General features: G+C 53.6%; 1 protein-coding gene across 1 annotated transcript in view; it reads right to left on the bottom strand.

Annotated features, from left to right (window-relative positions):
• Positions 1–18,672, bottom strand: part of LOXL2 (lysyl oxidase like 2) — a 40,509-nt gene that overhangs the window by 9,374 nt on the left and 12,463 nt on the right. Inside the window, exons 4-5 of the mRNA XM_042024804.1 lie at positions 6,142–6,353; positions 510–732 (exon numbers count right to left, since the gene is read on the bottom strand). Coding sequence (XP_041880738.1) covers positions 510–732; positions 6,142–6,353 — 435 coding nt within the window. The remainder of the gene's footprint in view (positions 1–509; positions 733–6,141; positions 6,354–18,672) is intronic.

Genomic DNA, 18,672 nt, shown 5'->3' with positions numbered 1-18,672 from the left:
AGGGCCAGGACACAGGGAATGGCTTCCCACTGCCAGAGGGCAGGGATGGATGGGATATTGGGATGGAACTCCTGGCTGTGAGGGTGGGGAGGGGCTGGGCTGGAATTCCCAGAGGAGCTGGGGCTGCCCCTGGATCCCTGGAAGTGCCCAAGGCCAGGTTGGAGCAGCCTGGGACAGTGGGAGGTGTCCCTATGGCAGGGGATGGGATAAGATGGGCTTAAGGTCCACTGTTCCCAGAGTCATTCCCTCCCAGGCTTTTATCAGAGTAGGATTAGGTTGGATATTCAGGAGAAATTGTCCTCTTTGAGAGTGGTGAGGGGCCAGGATGGAATTCCCAGAGAATCTGTGGCTACCCCTGGATCCCTGGAAGTGCCCGAAGCCAGGATGGAACAACGCTGGCGGAAGGTGTCCTACCCATGGCGGGGGGAGGGGGGGGGATTAGCTGATTTTTAAGGCTTTTCCAAGCCATTTTGGCATTCCAGGCCAGGCTGTGCCTGCTCCCTGCTCACCTCCTGCCTGAAGGCCTTTCGGAAGCCGCTGTGGCTGCTGGGGGCGAAGGCCCGGCCGGGGACGCAGCTGACGACCGCTGGCATCCCGTTGTCACACGTGCTGTTCTTCCCAGTGCCCCCCGTCAGGTGGTTTCCCAGTTTGCAGCTGGAAATGTGAGCCTCGTTCCCAGTGCAGTCCATGGAGTACGCCCAGTAGTGCTGCTTCCTTCTGCTGGCAAACATCCTGAAAGGAATCAAGGGGAAAATTAGGAATCCTTCAAAAAAAAAAAAAAAAAAAAAAAATGCACTGATGGAGCTAAATTTTGGGAGGAAAAATGCCCTGAGGTGAAGTGGGGATTGGACAGGATTATTTGGAAGCTGATCTGTTCATCCACACCATGACTCTGTTGAGGTGACATTTAAAAACATGGAATTATTCCAGCTGGAAAAGACCTCCAAGATCATCGAGTCCAACAACTTGAGAGGAAATAAATCCCCTGCGAAAACTGAGAAATCAGAGTAGGAACCAAAGGTGCAGCTGCAGCAAATGACACATTCCCAGGAGCAGAGATCCCACCCCACGCAGGGACAGGGATCAGCCAATTCCAAATGGACAAAGAGGGTTTGTGCAGATGAGTGGGCTGGAGGAAAAAAAACTTCCAAAGCTTCCCAAAAAAACTTCCCCTTTTGCTGACCAGCAGCTATCAGCTGGGATTGGGAGAAATCCAAAGCCTCTCCGAGCCTCCGTGTTAACAACTGTGAGCCTGAGAGCAATTTCCGAGAGCAGGAGCAATTCCTCTCTGACTTGTTGTTGGCAGCAGCTCCTGCTTCTCGCTCCCAGACTGCCTGGAGCTGCTCCAGGCACTCCTGAGGAGGAAGGGGCACGTGTGATAAACTGGGAAGGGAAAGGATTCCGGAATCCAGCTCCATCCTACCGGAGCTGAGAGCTGGGGGAATGGGAATATGGGTCAGGTCAGCCTGAGAAAGGAGTTAAAAAACACAGGGAAGGCTCAGGGGAGCCCAAGCCCTGCTGGGATCTCCACGTGGCTCCGTGTGATCCCGGTGCTGCTCCTCATTCCAGGAGTCTCTGCCACGCAGAGCCGGGATCCAGGGATTAGCTGGGATAAATGGCACAGCGAGGCGGGTGGAATTTGGGGAGAAAAAGCAGCAGTTCTGGTTTGTGCAGCACAGAGAGCCTGGGGAGCAGCTCCAGAGGGGCAGAGAGCCTTTCTGAGGAGGTTTTTTGGGAACTCCACTGGGCAGGTCCAGGTTTTCCCAGCTGATCCCTATAGGATTCAGGTTTTGCAGGGTCACAGATGTTTGAGGGGACACTTTTCTCCCCTCTGCTCACGGAGCTCTGCTGCCCAGCTCAGCACTTCTCCAGCCTCTCCTGGCTCCCAGCCACTGACTAATCCTTGCTGGAAGCAGATCTTCCTGGGCAGAGGTTGGGGATGGATCCAGCCGGGCTGGAGAGGGAGCTGCCATTGCATCCCACGATGCTGGAAAAGGATGGAGCAGGGCCGGGATCCATCCCAGGCAGCAGCAACAGGACCCTGCCTGTCCTGTGGGGAAAAGTGGCTGTCAGAACCCACCTCAGACCTGTCAGGGACCCCTGAATCGAGGGAAAAGGGATGGGAAAATAGGAATAGAGTTAAAGTTTTAGAAATAAACCAAAGGAGGAGGCAACACAAAGCAGCAGCCACTTCCCAGCTGTGCTCAGGGTGGAAGGGAGGACCTGCAGGAGCATTTTCACCCCTCTCAGAGGGTCCAGAGAGCTCCATGAGCTCCAGAGCGGACAAGGAACAGCCTGACTTAGGGAAGCAGGGATGGGGATGCCTTAGAATAGCAAACAATGACCTCATCCTGGAAATTTCATGAGGCATTAACATCTGGATGGTATTAACAGCCCTCGGGAGGCTGGGGAGAAATGAAGCCCCACCTCGTGTCCCCAGACTGAATCAATGTGAAAAAAGCAGAATTCAGCTGATCTCTGCAGGCACAAACTCGGGGCTTTGCTGATGTTTCATTTTTAGCACAAAAGGGCCCAACTGGAATCAGTGGGAGCCCAGGGTGATGCTGCTCAGGTCAGAGGTGGGAATGAACATTCCTGCTGGGAGAGCTCGGCCAGTTCCAGGTCAGGCTGGAATTCAAACCATTTCTACTGGTGAGGAGAGCAGGATCTGCATCCCAGAAAAGCTTTGAGCAAAGCACAGGTAGAGCCCAAGGGCTGCAGGAAGGGCTGAGGGGTTGGGTAAGGAGCCCTCGGGATATTCCCCGATTCCATGAGTTGGGGGAGCAGAAAACAAATGATTGCACAAAAAATTCAGGAAAATTCACGCCAATCGCACTGAGCAGAGGCTGGGGAGCTGCTCCTCGGGGCTGTGAGCAGAGGTTTCAACCCCTGGGAAATTCCTTGAGTTAACAAGGTGCTGCCTTCAGCCTCAGGGAGGAGGGAGGGAGGGAGGGAAGCCAGGCCTGCCAAAGCCCTTCACATCCCAGCTTTTCCAGGGAAAAAACAAACCAGGAGGGTTCCTGCTACAAGAACTGAAGTGCTGAACTGCCTGTCACCTCTGAGCGGGTTTATAATGGGTGAGCAGACTGGTTAAACTGGGAGCTGCGGTTTGGACTGACATTGATCCTGGAGCTGCTGAGCTCCTCCAGCCATTCCTTTGTCAACTCACAAAGGCTTCAAAAAGGCATCAGGTCCAGCTCTCTGATCCCAGATTTCTCCTCTCTCCAGCAGCAAAATGCATTAAATTCTGCTTTCCCAGCCAGAGCAGGGATTGGGAGGAGGAGTTAGAGCAGTGCCTATGTAAAACCCACGGTGAGGAGCGAACAAGAACAGAGAATCAACGTTAGATTTGTTTCATTTCCGAACATAAATCGCTCTGTCAGCTCCAGAGGCTGGGTTACAGTCAGGAATAAACCCCTGGCAGCGGGACAACGATGAACTAAGTTGTTTTCTTTCAAGCGAGATCCATCTGCAAATCATTTCACCTCCCACCATTGTGCAGGAGCAGAGCTCAGCAGGCAGGGCTGGGATCGGGGGCAGCGGGATCGGGGGGATGTGGGAAGGGGCAGCCTTGGCCAGCAGAAACCTGATCCCAGCCTTTCTCCCTGCAGGAGCAGGAGCAGGAGCGGGAGCAGGAGCAGGAGCAGGATCTGCTCTTGGGAGAAGGGGATTCTCAAATTAGAGGGAGCAAAGTCTGAGGAATGAGGAGAAAGGATTTTTCTGGGGCTTCACATCCATAGGGAGAGCAGGTTTAGCTCCAGGATGAGCCTTTCCCTGTCCAGAACAAACCACGTGGGACAAGCGTCCCCTGGCCTGGGCGAGAAGGTGCCACTGGTCATCAGCCCAGCCCCTTGACCACAAATCCAAGGTCACTCCCAGCCCACAACTGGGAGCTTTCCCACCCCAGTAACACCAGCTGGACGTGATGCATCCGCCCATAGCACAAAGGGAAGCGGCCCAAGGAAGAATTCGGCTTTTAAACTCTGCTGACAAACAAAACCGTGCAGCTGCCAAGACTTTACGAGCCTCTCCCATCCAATAAAATGCCATCCCCATTTTTTCCAACCTGGGATAATGCTCAGCATGTTTTCCAAAATATTTGTGGGTGCCAGAGCCCAGCAAGGCCGAAAACAAGGAACGGGAGGGAGGTCTTGGGGCGCTGAGGCTCTTCAGCAGCAGAGATCTCCTGGGCTGGGATTTGGGGACACTTCACATTCCTAATTCCAGCTCAATTCACTGGGATTTTCAGCAGTGCTGAGTTGATGCTGAACAACCTTCTGTCAGTTTTTCCATGTGTCCAAGAGACAGGACAGCTCCCGAGCACCCGTTTATTTAAGGCAGATGGCTCCAGATGCTCCAGTTAATGCTTTTCTTGGAAAGGCCACAACTGGAAGCAGGAAAAATCTACTTTGTCTGTCTGGAGGTGATTTATTCCCTGCTCCTGCAGGGGATGGGACTCTCAGGGATGGGTCTGAGGGAAAGCAAACCCTCCTCAAACCGGTGTCCAGGCCCTGCTCATCTCCCTGGGAATCCTGCAGACAGAATCGCAGCGGGTTCTTTATTTTACGTTTTCCCTGTGCTGGCTTTGGGCTACTCCAAGCCAAGGACCTCTCTGACGGGTCAGGATCTTGCTAATGAAAGAAATGAAATGTGGCCAGGCTGATCCAGAGGGAATGTTCAGAAATAGCAATTCCACAGGCCAGCAGGAGCAGGCAGGAAAACCACAGCTCCTGCCTGGAGCGTTCAGCCCTCCCCTGAAGCAGCCGATGCTTTCCTGCTCCCCAGGTCACGGAGGAGGAAAGGAACGAGACAGAATTTCATTTGAACTGTTTTACATCTGCTGCAGGGTGTTTTTCCTAGGGAACAGTGTGGGAAGAGCCTGGTCTGGGATGAGGGCTGGTGACAAAAAGCAAAATGAAGCAGTGACAACAAAAAAATATCCAGAGCTCCTGGCTCCCAAGGAACAGGAAACGCAGCCTAAACCTTTCCGCTTGCAGCTCTGGAAAACACAATGTTCTCCCTATAAATCAGCAGCTTCTTCCTTCATTTCATAGGAATCCACAAATCTAGGGGGAAAAAGCAGCGCTGAGATCCCAGAGGATCCTTCTCCCAGCACCATCTGGGATGCACAGGCAGGAATTGCGCTCAGGGTGGGAAGGAGGAACCTGGGCACAAGGGAGCACAAGAAAGGCTCCTTTTATTCCAACTTGGACTTGGTTGGAGCTTCCAGCACATCCAGAACTGATCCAGCCTCTGGATTTCTGCACAGGGATGGGGTGAGCAGTTGGAGACTGTGTATATTATGGAATGACAGGACAAGGGGGATTTAAACTGCCACAGGGCAGGGTTGGATGGGATATGGGGAAAGAATTCCTCCCCGTGAGGGTGGAGACGGGCTGGGATGGAATTCCCAGAGCAGCTGTGGCTGCCCCTGGATCCCTGGAAGTGCCCAAGGCCAGGCTGGAGCACCCTGGGCCAGTGGGAGGTGTCCCTGGGCATGGCAGGGGTGGCACTGGATGGGCTTTAAATCCCTTCCCACCCAAACCATTCCATGATTTTCTCGCAGCTGATGGATTTACTGGGACAGTGGGAGCAGTTTGGTCCCATCCCTCCCCTGCCCACCACACAGAACCACCCCTGCTGGAGGAAATGTTCATCCTCGAGCTGGAATTACAAAATAAAAAGGTTTTTTGGGCCAACTGCCCCATGTCCCACTCCAGGCCCTGTCAAACACTGATACTCATCAAGGTCTGCATCCATCCCCTGCCTGCACCAGGCAAACCCTGGCTGGAAAAGATCCCTGAGGGCACAAACCAGCCCTGCAGGACTCCAGGGACAAATCCTGGCTGGAAAAGATCCCTGAGGGCTCAAACCTGCCCTACAGAGCCCCAGAGGCAAATCCTGGCTGGAGGGGGAGAAATCCTGGCTGGAGGGGGGAAATCCAGGCTGGAAAAGATCCCTGAGGGCACAAACCAGGACATTCTGAATATTTACACAGACAGAAAATCCTGGCTGGAGGAACGAAGCAGTCGCAGCTTTTCCTACCCCAGGGTCCCCGGTGCCACCTGACAATTTCCAACTGGAACAAGGCCCCGAGTGTTCCAAGGAGTGTCCGTGGCTCCCACCGAGCCCTGCCCTTACTTGTAGACGTTGGTGTTGTATTTCCGCTCGCTCGGGAAGCCGAACATCCCACAGACCACCCGGGAATTCTTCATGGTCCAGTGCTTGTCGCAGATCTGCTTCCAGGTGCCCTCGTCCTTCACCTCCACGTAGCCCTCGGTGACAGGGACCCGCTTGCGGTAGGTGGCCAGGATGGCGCGGATCCGGATGTCCTCCACCTGGATGTTCATGTTCTGTGGGCGGAAAATGAACGGGAATGACGCTGGATCGTAGGGAAATGGGCCGTGGAGCTTCCAGGTGGGATCACAGCCCAGCTGTGGTCAGGTGGGGTAGGAAGGAGGAGGTGCTGAGGAAGGGATGGGGTGGGGAGGCAAACAGGACAAGGGGAATGGATTCAAACTTCCAGAGGACAGAGTTAGATGGGATATTGGGAGAAATATTTCCCTGTCAGGGACTGGGATGGAATTCCCATCCCTGGAAGTGCCCAAGGCCAGGTTGGAGCACCCTGGGATAGTGGGGGGTGTCCCTGCCCGTGGCAGGGGGTGGAATTAGGTGATTTTTAAGCTCTCTTCCAACGCAAACCTTTCTGGGATCTTATGAAACAAACCTTTCCACCTTGTGTAAATTCATCCTCTGGAAAAGCAACTCTGATTTATTTTATAAGGTAGCCCTATAACAAATCTGCTTTGTTACTTCAATTCCAAGCGCTGTTTTCACCTTAATTTAGTCCCTGTTCCTGTGGAAATAAACCAAGCTCAGCTTTGTTAGGGCCAGCCTTAATCACAGACTCATTCCGGGCGCAGGGAGCCGGGAGCCCTGGCAGGGAAGGGCTTTGGGGTTTTCATCCAAAGCCATGATTTCATGTGGAATCTGGGATTCCAACGTGCTGACTCCAGCGTTTCTCTGGCTCCTCCTCCATAACCTGGACAGCAAATGAGTCATGGAAGCCGAATGGATTTCACACGTGGGACCTACGTGAGGGCACAAACCAGCCCTGGAGGGCTCCAGGGGCAAATCCTGGCTGGAAAAGATCCCTGAGGGCACAAATCAGCCCTGCAGGACTCCAGAGTCAAATCCTGTCTGAAGGGGGAGAAATCCTGGCTGGAAAATACCTGTGAGGGCACAAACCTGCCCTGCAGGACTCCAGGGGCAAATCCTGGCTGGAAAAGATCCCTGAAGGCACAAACCAGCCCTGCAGGATTTCAGGGGCAAATCCAGGCTGGAAAAGATCCCTGAGGGCACAAACCAGACCTGCAGGACTCCAGGGGTAAATCGTGGCTGGAGGGGGAAAATCCTGTCTGGAAAATACCTGTGAGGGCACAAATCAGCCCTGCAGGACTCCAGGGGCAAATCCAGGCTGGAAAAGATCTCTGTGGCGAGCGGTTACAAAAGAGCTTCTGAAAAATGGATGAATTCCCTTCCAGGAGCCCTTTCCTTGTCAAATATGTGCAAACCCACGTGGTTCTGCTCGGGGTTACATCAGAACTGAGGAATCCTCAGACTCAACCACTTGGAAAAGAAAAGTTGCCCGGAGCTTTAAAGGGCCACGGGCTGCTGGTCAGGGCTCGCAGGGAGATCAGAGCCGGACCTGCCAAGTCCTGCAGATTCCGTGGCTCATCCATTCTCCAGATGCTTCACCAGCACTGATGCAACAAACAGAGCCCAGGCGAGGGCAAAGAAAGAGGCTGCTGGGGCAGGAAATGGGTCAGGGAACGAGGCGAGGAATGGGGTTGGCATCTCCTCCTCAGCTCTGCTCCTCTGCTCACACCGCCTTGGACAACTCACTTAAGGCCTTTCCCCTCCTTTTCCTTATTTTTCCCCCAATTTCTGTCCTTTTTTGTCTACATTTACCACCCAGTTTTGCAAATCACTCTTTCCCTCTTTCCCCCCCAGCTGCAGGAATTCAAGTCTCCAAAATCTGTGCTGGAGCATCTCTGAAACCCTGGAACACAGGATTTATCCAACAGGGTTCATAGGCTGGGCTCCAGTTTTGAAAGCTCTTGTAGCCCTCAAGAATCAAAAATAACCCCTGTGATACCCAAAGTTGTTACATCTGAGGCAATATCAGGTGTTCCAAGGATCTGATGTAAGAGGGGATTTAAAACCTCCCCAGCGGAGCCTGAGAAATCCATTTGCAGCACAAAGTTTGTCCTGAAACTTGGCAGTTTCTCCTCAAATCTTGCAGAGTTTTTGACTACGTGCTGTCAGGAAGGTATCGGAGCCTCAGGGCATTCCAGGGCCTCCCCAGGCTGCTTTCCAAACCCTGCAACTCGCTTTTCCCTGCTGCAGTTTAGGAAATGTTTCCCGTTTTTCCCTTGCTGGAGAAGTTGTGTTTACCCAGGGCCGTCAGAGGGAACTTTGTTCCCCTGCTTCCCCTACCCTGCCTCATTTTCTTCACCTGGGAAAAAGGTTAATCAAAGCCTGAAACCCACTTGGAAACAGCTCTGGGTGCTGAAGATCTCAAAGGGTTTTTAAGAAAATCCTATTAAAGGGAGCCAACACTTCGAACTGCGCTGGAAAAGCACCTGGGAAAAGACGGGAAACGGGAGGAAATTTGCGCTGGCAGCTGGGAAAATGGGAGAGGGAGTTTTCCATCTGTGACTGGGGGATTCATCCACCCCACAGGAAGCCCTGAGTAGGTCTGACACCCGTAGTTAGGCGAGGACCAGCCCTGCTGCACATTAAAGTCACAGAAATGGGACATTTTCCTTCTGGACCTGGCGTCAGGAACATGCTAAAGCCCATCCGTGGCTTTCACCGGACAGCCCCTTCCCTTTTCCTTGGATTTAGACAGGCTGGAGGCCACAGCCGCTCCTTGGAATGAGCTCACACCCAGCGATGCTGCTCCAGGTGTATCGTGAGGAAGCTGCTCCGCGGCTCACCGCGCTTGAGTCGTGTGCTGTTCCAGATGTTGAACATCTGCCCGGTGCTTCCCAGGATCGGCATTCCTGCATTCCACCTCTCACTCATCATTAAACATCCCTGTTCTCTCTGCTGGGCCATCCCAGGGAATGTTATCCAGGTGGAAAAGCTGGAAAACCCCCAAGGCAAACAGAGGACTCGAAGGACTCGGTTGGATGTGATCTTGGAGGTCTTTTCCAGCCTCAATGATTCCTGGGATGACCAGCGATTCCCAAGCTCCTCCTGCAGGGAAATCAAGTGCAGAGAGAGCAAACTGCTTCTCCAGAGCCCCAAAAAGGCAGGGAATCCTATCCAGGATCCTGAGGGTTCAACTCCCACCTCCTCCTGAGGATCCCTCCTGCAGCAGGGAACACAGCTGGACCCCCAGCTCTAAAGCAGCCACCTTCTGATCAAGGATATTTGGGTTTTCCTCTCCTGATCCAACAGATTTGGGGTTTTCCCTCTTCTTCCCACTCCCCCAGCCTGGCAGGAGCTCTGTTCCCCAAATCCCAGGACATCCGGCCTGTCCCTGCCAGCACCAGATGCTGAGGGGAGAGCACTGAGCCGGGTAACGCGGAACAATCCTGCCCTGCTGCATTCCTGCAGCTTCCAGGCACCTCCACCTCACGGATTTTCCAAGCCAGAGGGTGGATTTTAGTGATCCAAAGCCCTGGATGGATCTGGGAATCCCGTGCTGGGATTTACGGCATCAGAGCATCAGGCAGAGAGAGAAACCAACCCACTGAGGCTGAGGAGGAGAGAGAAAAGTCGCAAGGATGCAAAAAAATGCAAACCTCCCGAAAGATGGGAAGCTTGGGAATGCTGGGAGGTACTTTGGGATTTGCCTGTTATTCTTGCAATTATTTCTGCAGCCTAACAAATCCAAATGAGTTGTTCCATCTGTTTCCAGAAGAGCTCTGAGCACAGCAGGAATGGGATACCCGAGACCCACAGCAGGACTTGAGATCCCTGTATTCCCCACTCTGGGACTCGAAATTCCTGCATTTCCCACTCCAGCACTCGAGATCCCTGTATTCCCCACTCCAGGACCCAAAATTCCTGCATTTCCCTCTCCAGCACTCAAGATCCCTGTATTCCCCACTCCAGGATTTGAAATCCTTCTATTTCCCACTCGGGACTCGAAATCCCTCTATTTCCCATTCCAGGACTCCAGATCTCTCTATTTCCCACTCCAGGACTCAAAATTCCCGTATTTCCCACTCCAGGCTGGGCATCTGGACATTTCTTTCCCCCTGACTCACTGGCCTGGGTCGTCCTTGTTGGTTATTTTACAGCAGTGAAAAATAAGGTGCGAATGGAATTTTTGCTCTTGGATTTGGGAAAACATTCCCGGCGCCAGTGTGGCACCTCAGGCTCTGTCCAGAGGTATCCCATCCCATCCCATCCCATCCCATCCCATCCCATCCCTTCCCATCCCATCCCTGTCCTCCAGAGATGCTGACTCAGGCACAAAAAGAAATCCTGCTCCAACCTGGGATTCTGTTTGGTGCTTCCAGCTCTTTTGTCATCATTTTTTTTGGCCTGAGTTTGCCGAGGAAGATAAAAACCTGAGCAAAGCAGCGAGAAATGAGGCATTGTTTCATTCCCGGAGGGAATTAGTCTCCTGATGGCTCTAACAGACCACAGTGACGTTTTCAGCATCTGTCTGAGAGCAAAACCGACCCCAATCCCATCCCCTTTTCCCTTCTGGAGCTGGTTCAGAGCAGGGAATTTTGTCTGAGAGCAAAACCGACCCCAATCCTGTCCCCTTTTCCCTCCCGGAGCTGGTTCAGAGCAGGGAATTCTCGATGGAGCAACTCAAGGGTTTGCTCCGGCTCTGAACAAAGAGCGAAACCTCAGAGGGGAATTCAGGAGACTGCAGAGCTCGGCTTTATGTTGGAAAATTCAAGAACAAAGGATCAAAATGAGCACGCTGAGGGTTCTCCAGGAGAAAGGGCTGCCAAGAGCTTTTTCCCAGTAATTCTTTGGGAGTGGAATGGTTTCCTTTGGCTGTGGAGGTTTTATTACACTGGGGCTGTTCGATAATGCAAATCCAGGCAGGAATAGTTTATCCTCCAGCTGGGCTGATGGTGAAAACAGATTCCAGAGAAAAACTGGGAGCAAACAACACCTAATGGATAAAGCAGATTCCCCAAATCCCCCTCTCCGTGCTCGATGGACACGTGGAGAGCCATCCCACAACCAGGAAAACTCTGGGAGCAAGAGGGAGCTGGGGTTACACCGTGCCTCGTTCTGGGGAGGCAGAGATGTGATGGAGAGGGATTTGGGATAAGGGAGGGAGGGACAGGAGGGGGGGAATGGTTTGGAATAGGAAGAGGGCACGGTGAGATGGGACGTTGGGAAGAAATCCTTCCCTGGGAGGGTGGGAAAGGGCTGGGCTGGAATTCCCAGAGGAGCTATGGCTGCTCCTGGATCCCTGGAAGTGCCCAAGACCAGGTTGGAGCAACCTGGGATAGCGGGAGGTGGCACTGGATGGGATTTAAATCCCTTCCCACCCAACCCATTCCATGATTCCACGATCTCAGCTGGGACTGCCAGCATCCTACAGCACAAATCAGTACAGAAATGAGGGAAAAATGTGTGAAACTCTTCCGTGCTGGGCCGTATTTCCTCTATCCCAATCCTTTCCCTGCCAAGAGCCACATCCAGGGCCCGCAGAGCTGCTCCTCTCCAGCCGGGACACAAACCCCTGGCAGAGGCTCCGAGCTCCGTTACGAAACCGGGGGCTCGGAGCCTCGGCCGTCGGGGCCAGCCCAGAGGAAAGGGTTTGTTTTTGAGCCCTCACAAAAGGATTCCTGGCTTGGAAAAGTTTTCACATGAGCCTCGGCTGCTTTTGTTTCCACCCTCTGAACCAAACGCTTCCCCACAGCTCTGGGTCCGACGGCAAAATCCCACCCAACTTTTGTAATATTTGCCTGCGCCGTTCGCCCCGGGCTTTGTGCTGGCAGGGGATGCCCAGGATGGTTTCTCTGGGGCCTTCTCCGTGCCCAAACCCAGCCGTTCCCTTTCCTTTTGGAGGATGCTCAGGAATCCATCCAGGGACAGGATCCTATTCCTAGAAATCCCAGGCTGCAGATGCTGCCCTGGTGCTGAATCACCCTGGAGTTTGGATTTCTCTCTGCTCTGTCCCTGGATAATCCATTGTCATCTCAATCCTGCTTTAAGAGCCCGAAGATCCTCTCAAACTCCTCTTTCCTTCCCTAAGCCTGGCCTAACCCACTGCCCCTTAAATAAAACCTATTCGGATCATCCTTTCTCACTCCCAGCAGAGCTCCAGCATTTCTCTGCTTCCAAACCTTGGGAATGAAGGGTGAAACTTGGACAAGAAATTGATTTTTTTCCTCCTATCCACAACTCGACACAAAAATCTTCCCACAGGGGCTTTGTCCATCCCAGGGGCACCTTAAAAACCTTCACTTCCATTAAAATCTCAGCCACCAAAGGAAAATGACTCTTTTTAAAGCTTTCCCTCCACATCCATCGGAATGGGTGGGATCTGTTTGGGTTTAAACATCTGGAGCTGAGCCTCTGAGTCACCCCAAGGTCCCGGCTGTAAAATAAACACGGGAGGATGGGACAAAGCCGGGGGCGGGGGGGGGACAGTGGCCCCTGGGGACAGCAGCCAGGCTGGGGCTGCCAGACCAGAGCAGCACAAAAGGGTTGGGGAGCAGAGTCAGGCTTAGGGGCCAGGAACAAACCCAGCGCAGATTAGGGCTGACAAAGCCTGGCTCAGCTGGGAAAGGCTCCAGGAGCCTCCTGATTGCCCGGGCAGAGTGAGGGGACAGCGCTGGGAAAGGCTGGGGACACCAGCGAGGGAGCAGAGCAGGAGCAGTGGAGCCTGGAGAGGCTTTGGCACGGGGCAGGCTCAGCTTAGGGCAGGCTCAGCTTAGGGCAGGCTCAGCTTAGGGCAGGACACGGCTCTGTCCTGGCAGCAGCAGGGCTGGGGGGGTTCCTGATAGGCACAGCTTTGTCAGACCCTGTCTCCTTTCTGCCGAGCTGCCTCAAAGTGTCTGCGTCAGGCACTGAAAGTGGGGAAAGTTTATTGCCAAGGCACAGCAAGGTTAGGATCACCGAATTAATTAAATTAAATCAAATCAAATCTCTGCAAAAGACCTCCAAGCTCGTTAAGCCCAACCTCTGGCTGATCAGCACCTTCTCACCCAGACCATCCCACTCTGTCCTGAGGACAAGTTCAATATTTGAAGAGCAGAATGGTCTTTAAGGGCCCTTCCAACCCAAACCCTTCCCTGATTCCCACACCACACAAATGGCCACAAAGCGGCCGCTGAGGCAAATCATCGCGCTCCCTTTGAATTCACAGCACCAAAACTCGGGGGGTTACCCCCATATCAGCTCCATGAACATTCCCCTGACGTCAGGAGGTGCTGAAGACCCTCCCAGGCCCACAGAGCAGCAGAATTTGTGCTGCCCTTGGGCTTTGGGTTAGAGAATTAAACGTTCACAGCGAGGCGAAACTCAAACCCTGTTGTCACTGATTTTTGAACTTTTACATTTCTCCAATCCTGCGCTGCCTGCTGGGTCACTCTGAGGTTTCCTGTGGCCTCTCAGCTGCTGCTCTCTCGTGCTGGTCACACATAACAAACCCTCGCTAGGTTTGCTCTCCAAGGACACCTCCATTGTCCCAGCCCCCAAAATGTGTGAACTAAAAGCCTCTGAAGAGGAGAGGCAAACTTGGGGTAATTACATCATTAACGGAGGTTAGAATTGGAGAATTAACCCTGATATGCAAATGGGTCAAACTTATAAAAGGCTGAGGAACCTGGAGTCCATCTTGGGTGGAGCCTTTGGCCTGCCCAGGGTGAACCTTTGAAGGCCCCGCAAATCAATCCCTGCTTTTATTCTCTGACTCTCGTCTGGCCTCTGTTTTCAGGAGCCACATCGAGGCATCATCACAACAAACAGGTGAGGAAAGCCTTTCTAATTAAACACCGAGAGCTGCAGGACACAGAGATGAGGTGGGGGGCACCTGTGTGACAAATCTCCACGGTGGGGACAGAGATTCCACTGATTTTCATGGCAAAAAGCTGGAAAAGAGGGAGATTTACCTGGGGACAAACCACAACCTCATCCCCCTTCCCTCCCTGTGCCTTCCAGCTCAGTTCAGCCTCATCCAGAGCCTGGTTTGACTGTGAGCTCCTGAGCAGGGCCTGGCAGAGCCTCTCCCCACTCGTTAAAAACCTGGAATTAGCAGAATCACCGAATGCTTCGTGTTGGAAGGGACCTTAAAGCTCATCTCATCCCACCCCTGGGACATCTTCCCCTATCCCAGGTGGTTCCAAACCCCATCCAACCTGGCCTTGGACACTTCCAGGGATGGCTCAACCCACTTTTAACCCGGCACAACCAAAGCCTTTGAGCCTCTTGGGCTTTGAAGTGAGATTTTTGTGCCTCCCAAGTACCCAGAGGGGAAACGAAGGCCAGAAATAGCAGCAGGGCCTGGCGTGCTGAGCCAGACCTGTCTGGCCACCGTCTGGCCAAAGCCCTGGGCTGGCCTCAGGTACCAGAGCTATTTGTGAGCCTCTAAAAGCTGCAGAAATTCGATATATTTAGAGCCTGGCCTATTTGAAGGCTGTGTGGGCGCACGCAGAGGAAGGAGTTCGACAGCAAATATTTTGTTAAGGATGTTTTGGGGCGTGCGTTAAATCAGATCCCGCTGGGGCGTTGATTTCGGGAATCAATTAAGGTAGGAATCGGGTCACTGGGGCCTTTAAATCACTGGAGGAGCTGGGAAAGCAGCTGCAGGTGGGTCTGGGCTGAGTTTGGATAGCACAGAGTGACTGCAGGAGCTGTTGGAAAAGCAGGGATGGCATTCCCAGCTTTGGGAACACACAGGGAATCGCTCGGATTTCTGAGCTCCTGACACCCAGCAAAGGCTCTGCACCTCCATCAACCTCCAAGGAATCCTCTGAAAGCTGCAGTGGGGGTGGAAAGCAGCAAAAAAGATGGAATTTGAACAAGGGAGGGGTGGATTTCTGGTGCTGCCGGGAGGATTAACCCCTTCCTGCCTGTCTCCCCCATCCTTATCACTCACCCTCCCCCCAGACACTTCCCTGTGCCCATTGCAGGAGCAGAGGTCAAGCACTGCCCATTCCCAGCAGGAAAAGGGATGGAAAAGCTCCAGGATGGGAAGAGGTGTGACCTAACCCTCCAAACACGAGCTGTGATGGGAAGAGATCTGTCTGAGCACATCCATATGGAATGGCCGGGTGATTTATGGCCATGGAAAATGTCATCCTATCCCGCTGACCCGCGGCTTTTCCAAAGCGGGAAGTGGAGCTGTGCACGGCGGCCAAGGAAAATAAACTCGGCTCAGGGGTTATCGAGCTGCTCCTGAAGGAGTGGGGGCTCCTCGAGAGGCAGAGCTGAGCCAGACTGGGGCAAAACGCCACCGAGCCGGGCCCTGGCACCGTGGGGTCACGGCTGCTTTTCCACCCCCTGATTTTCTGTGGGAAACATTCCCAGCCCCAGGGAATTTGCACCAAAGGGGCTTTAAGATTTTGTAAATGATGACCAAAAGCTGAGAGAATTGGGATTGCTCAGAAGCTTTGGGGTGACCTCATTGTGGCCTTCCAGTGCCTGAAGGAGCTGGGAGAAAGATGGAGAGGGATTTGGGACAAGGGCTGGAGGGACAGGACACAGGGAATGGCTTCCCACTGCCAGAGGGCAGGGCTGGATGGGATATTGGGAAGGAATTCCTGGCTGGGAGGGGCTGGGATGGAATTCCCAGAGCAGCTGTGGCTGCTCCTGGATCCCTGGAAGTGCCCAAGGCCACGCTCAAGGATCAGAACCTTTTCCCAATATTCAACTAAACCTCCCCTGGCCCAGCTCCAGCCGCTCCCTGGGATCACCCGCCCAGCATCAGCCCTCGCTCCTGTTCCCAGCAAACAGATCCGTTTGGGAATCACAAGCAGGGTGGGAATGCAGCTTGGGAAGGTGGAATCCGACAGCCAAGCTCGATGCAGCACCTCCAGCCAGGCCTATTTTAGTAAAGCCTGGTTTGAGCAGCGGGGGGAGCACGGACTGGAATCTCTCCCTGGGAATTCCGGTGGGATCGCTCCGGCTTTGCTCTGTCAGTGCGGAAGCTGATGGAGAGTCCTGACCGCAGCAGGGCTCCGAGGAAATTCCAGCCCCCTCACCCCTCATTCCAAAGAGAAAACATCACTTGGACAAGCCCTGGGCTCCAGGCTGCTCCCAGGCTCCCGGGGGAGCTCCCCGGGCTCCCAAGCCCCCGATGAGCGCGAGGAATGACTGCAGCATTCCCAGGCGCGTTGGGAAGGGCAAAGACTTCCAAACTCGCCTTCACAGGAGGCTTTGGACCCCCCTGGTGTGGATTTGGGAGCCCCTGAGTCACCCTGCTCCTCGTTTCTGGTTCCAGCTGTGCCCCACTGGCTGCTGAGGGGATAAAGCAGAGAGAAGAGAAGGAAAACTCACAGGGGGAAGGAGCCGAAACATTTGACAGCCACTTGTGACTGCAAGGAGCTCCCGCGATGGCATCCCAAACATTCCAGCTCCTCACCTCCAGCCTTAATCCTGCTGCAAGGGAACCAGCAGGGAAGGAGCCCTTCAGCTCCAAGGATTTTATAGGGAGAGGGGGGAAAGCAGCTGGAATTTGCAGAGTGGAAGCAGCGGTGTGGTGGGAGGGTTCCTGAAATTCGGGGAGAAACAGAACCCCGGAGTGGTTTGGGTGGGAAAGGAGCTTGAAATCATCCTGTGCCACCCCCCCTGCCGTGGGCAGGGACAGCTCCCAGGGTGCTCCAGCCTGGTTTTGGGCACTTCCAGGGATCCAGGGGCAGCCACAGCTCCTCTGGGAATTCCGTCCCAGCCCCTCCCCACCCTCCCAGGGAAGGGTTTTTCCCCCAGTCTCTAATTTTCACCTGTTTTCTGTCAGGTTGAGGCAGGCAGGGACGAGCTGGGGGTGAGAGCAGCCCCTGCCCGGGAACTGCAGCACTTCCACCCCCCTCAGTGCAGCTCCTAAAAATAAATCCCCTTCTCCCTTTTGCATCCCTTTCTCCCGAGCGATCCCGCTGATGGATCCGGGCTTCTGCTCCGGGAATCGCTTCAGCCTCCTGATCCCTCTGAAGTTTCAGCACCCCCAGAGCAGCAGCTGAGCTCGTTCCCAATTATGCTCCGCTCATGCAGCCCCAGCGCTGAGCTCATGGAAAAGCAGAGCCCTCCAACGCTTCCATGATTCATTTCTGGAGCAGCTGGGAGTGAGGTGACCTCCGTCTAGACTAAACCAGTTTTTCTCCCAGGTGTTTTGAGGACTCTCTGTGGCTTCAGGGCTGCCAAAGCCACCCCTGGTGTTCCACGATCCCGCCTCATTCCCTGCGACACAACGGAGCCATTGATGGAGAGGCTCGGGATGATCCCTCCCGAGCCAGGGGAAGCGAGGTCAGGGCAAGGAAAGGAATTTAATCCCTCACGTCCTGTACCTGCAGCCCTTCCCTGGAACGCTGAGCGCTCATCCCGAGAGCCCGGATCCGCTCCAGCTCACGAACAAACCCAAGGATTCATCCCTGGGAACCACGCTGGGATGTGCAGCACATCCAGGATGTTCCCTGGCTGCTTAAAAGGAGCTGGAAAACGCTTACGGTGGGGGCTCTTTCCATAAATTTTCGCCAAGAGCAGCCAGGGGATTCAGACAGGGAAAAATCCAAGAAAAGGGAGGCGCTGCCTGAGGCACCACAAACTTCCCAAGCTGAGGAGTTGAAGGGGAAAAAAGCCTTTTTTCCCTTTTTTCCCCCTCCGAAGAGCTCATCCCAGCTCCCTTCCAGCCCAGCATTCCCTCATTCCTTTCTCCCGCAGAAATCCCACTGGGATGTGATCCGAGCCCTCCGGTTCTGCCTTTTCCCGGCTCTCCCCCACAGCCTCCCGGTGGGACCGGGGACAGCCCCGAGCCTTCCCCACAGCAGCGAGCAGCCCACGGCTTCCCCTCCTCACCTCCAGCTCGAACCCCACATTCCCACAAACATTCCACACTTTTATCCCGCTTTCTCCGTCGCTGCTCCTCCAAAGTACGCCAAAATATCTTTAAATCTTTCCCTGTCAACCCAGCCACGGCTGGAGGAATTATCCCACCCCAAATCCAGCCCTTCCTGCTGCCCCCGTTATCCCAGAGAGCTCCAACCCAGCCCCAGCATTACAAGGGGAGAGAAAACTCCGGATTTTTGTCCTTTGGAATGGAAAAAAGGCTGGAAGTTCTGTGAGGACAGCGCACATTTTGTCTCTCTAAATTCATCCTCTGATATTCCAAAAGAACGGCTTCCAGTTTTGAAAAGTGGATTGGGGAACTGGAAGAATTCATAGCAAAAAAAATAAATAAAATAAATCTCCGACTGTTTCAAATTCTGATTCTTTCTCTGACATTCTGAAACTGGAACCTGAATTTTGCCTCTCCAGCCCAGCCAGGAGCAGCCAAGGGTTTGTTTTAACTACAGAGATGGGATAAACATGGGATAAACGTGGGATAAACATGTGGGATAAACATGTGGGATAAACATGTGGGATAAACCTGTGGGATAAACCTGTGGGATAAACTGATAATGTGGAATAAATAATGTGAATAAATATGGGATCAATTGATAATATGGATAAATATGTGGGATAAAT

The sequence above is a fragment of the Corvus kubaryi genome, unplaced genomic scaffold (assembly GCF_017639235.1).
Source record: "Corvus kubaryi isolate FWS band 111438036 unplaced genomic scaffold, C.kubaryi_AGA036_p1.0 37265, whole genome shotgun sequence".
NCBI lineage: Eukaryota > Metazoa > Chordata > Aves > Passeriformes > Corvidae > Corvus > Corvus kubaryi.
Note: the sequence above shows the minus strand (reverse complement) of the source record. Positions and strands in the feature narration are given on the sequence as shown.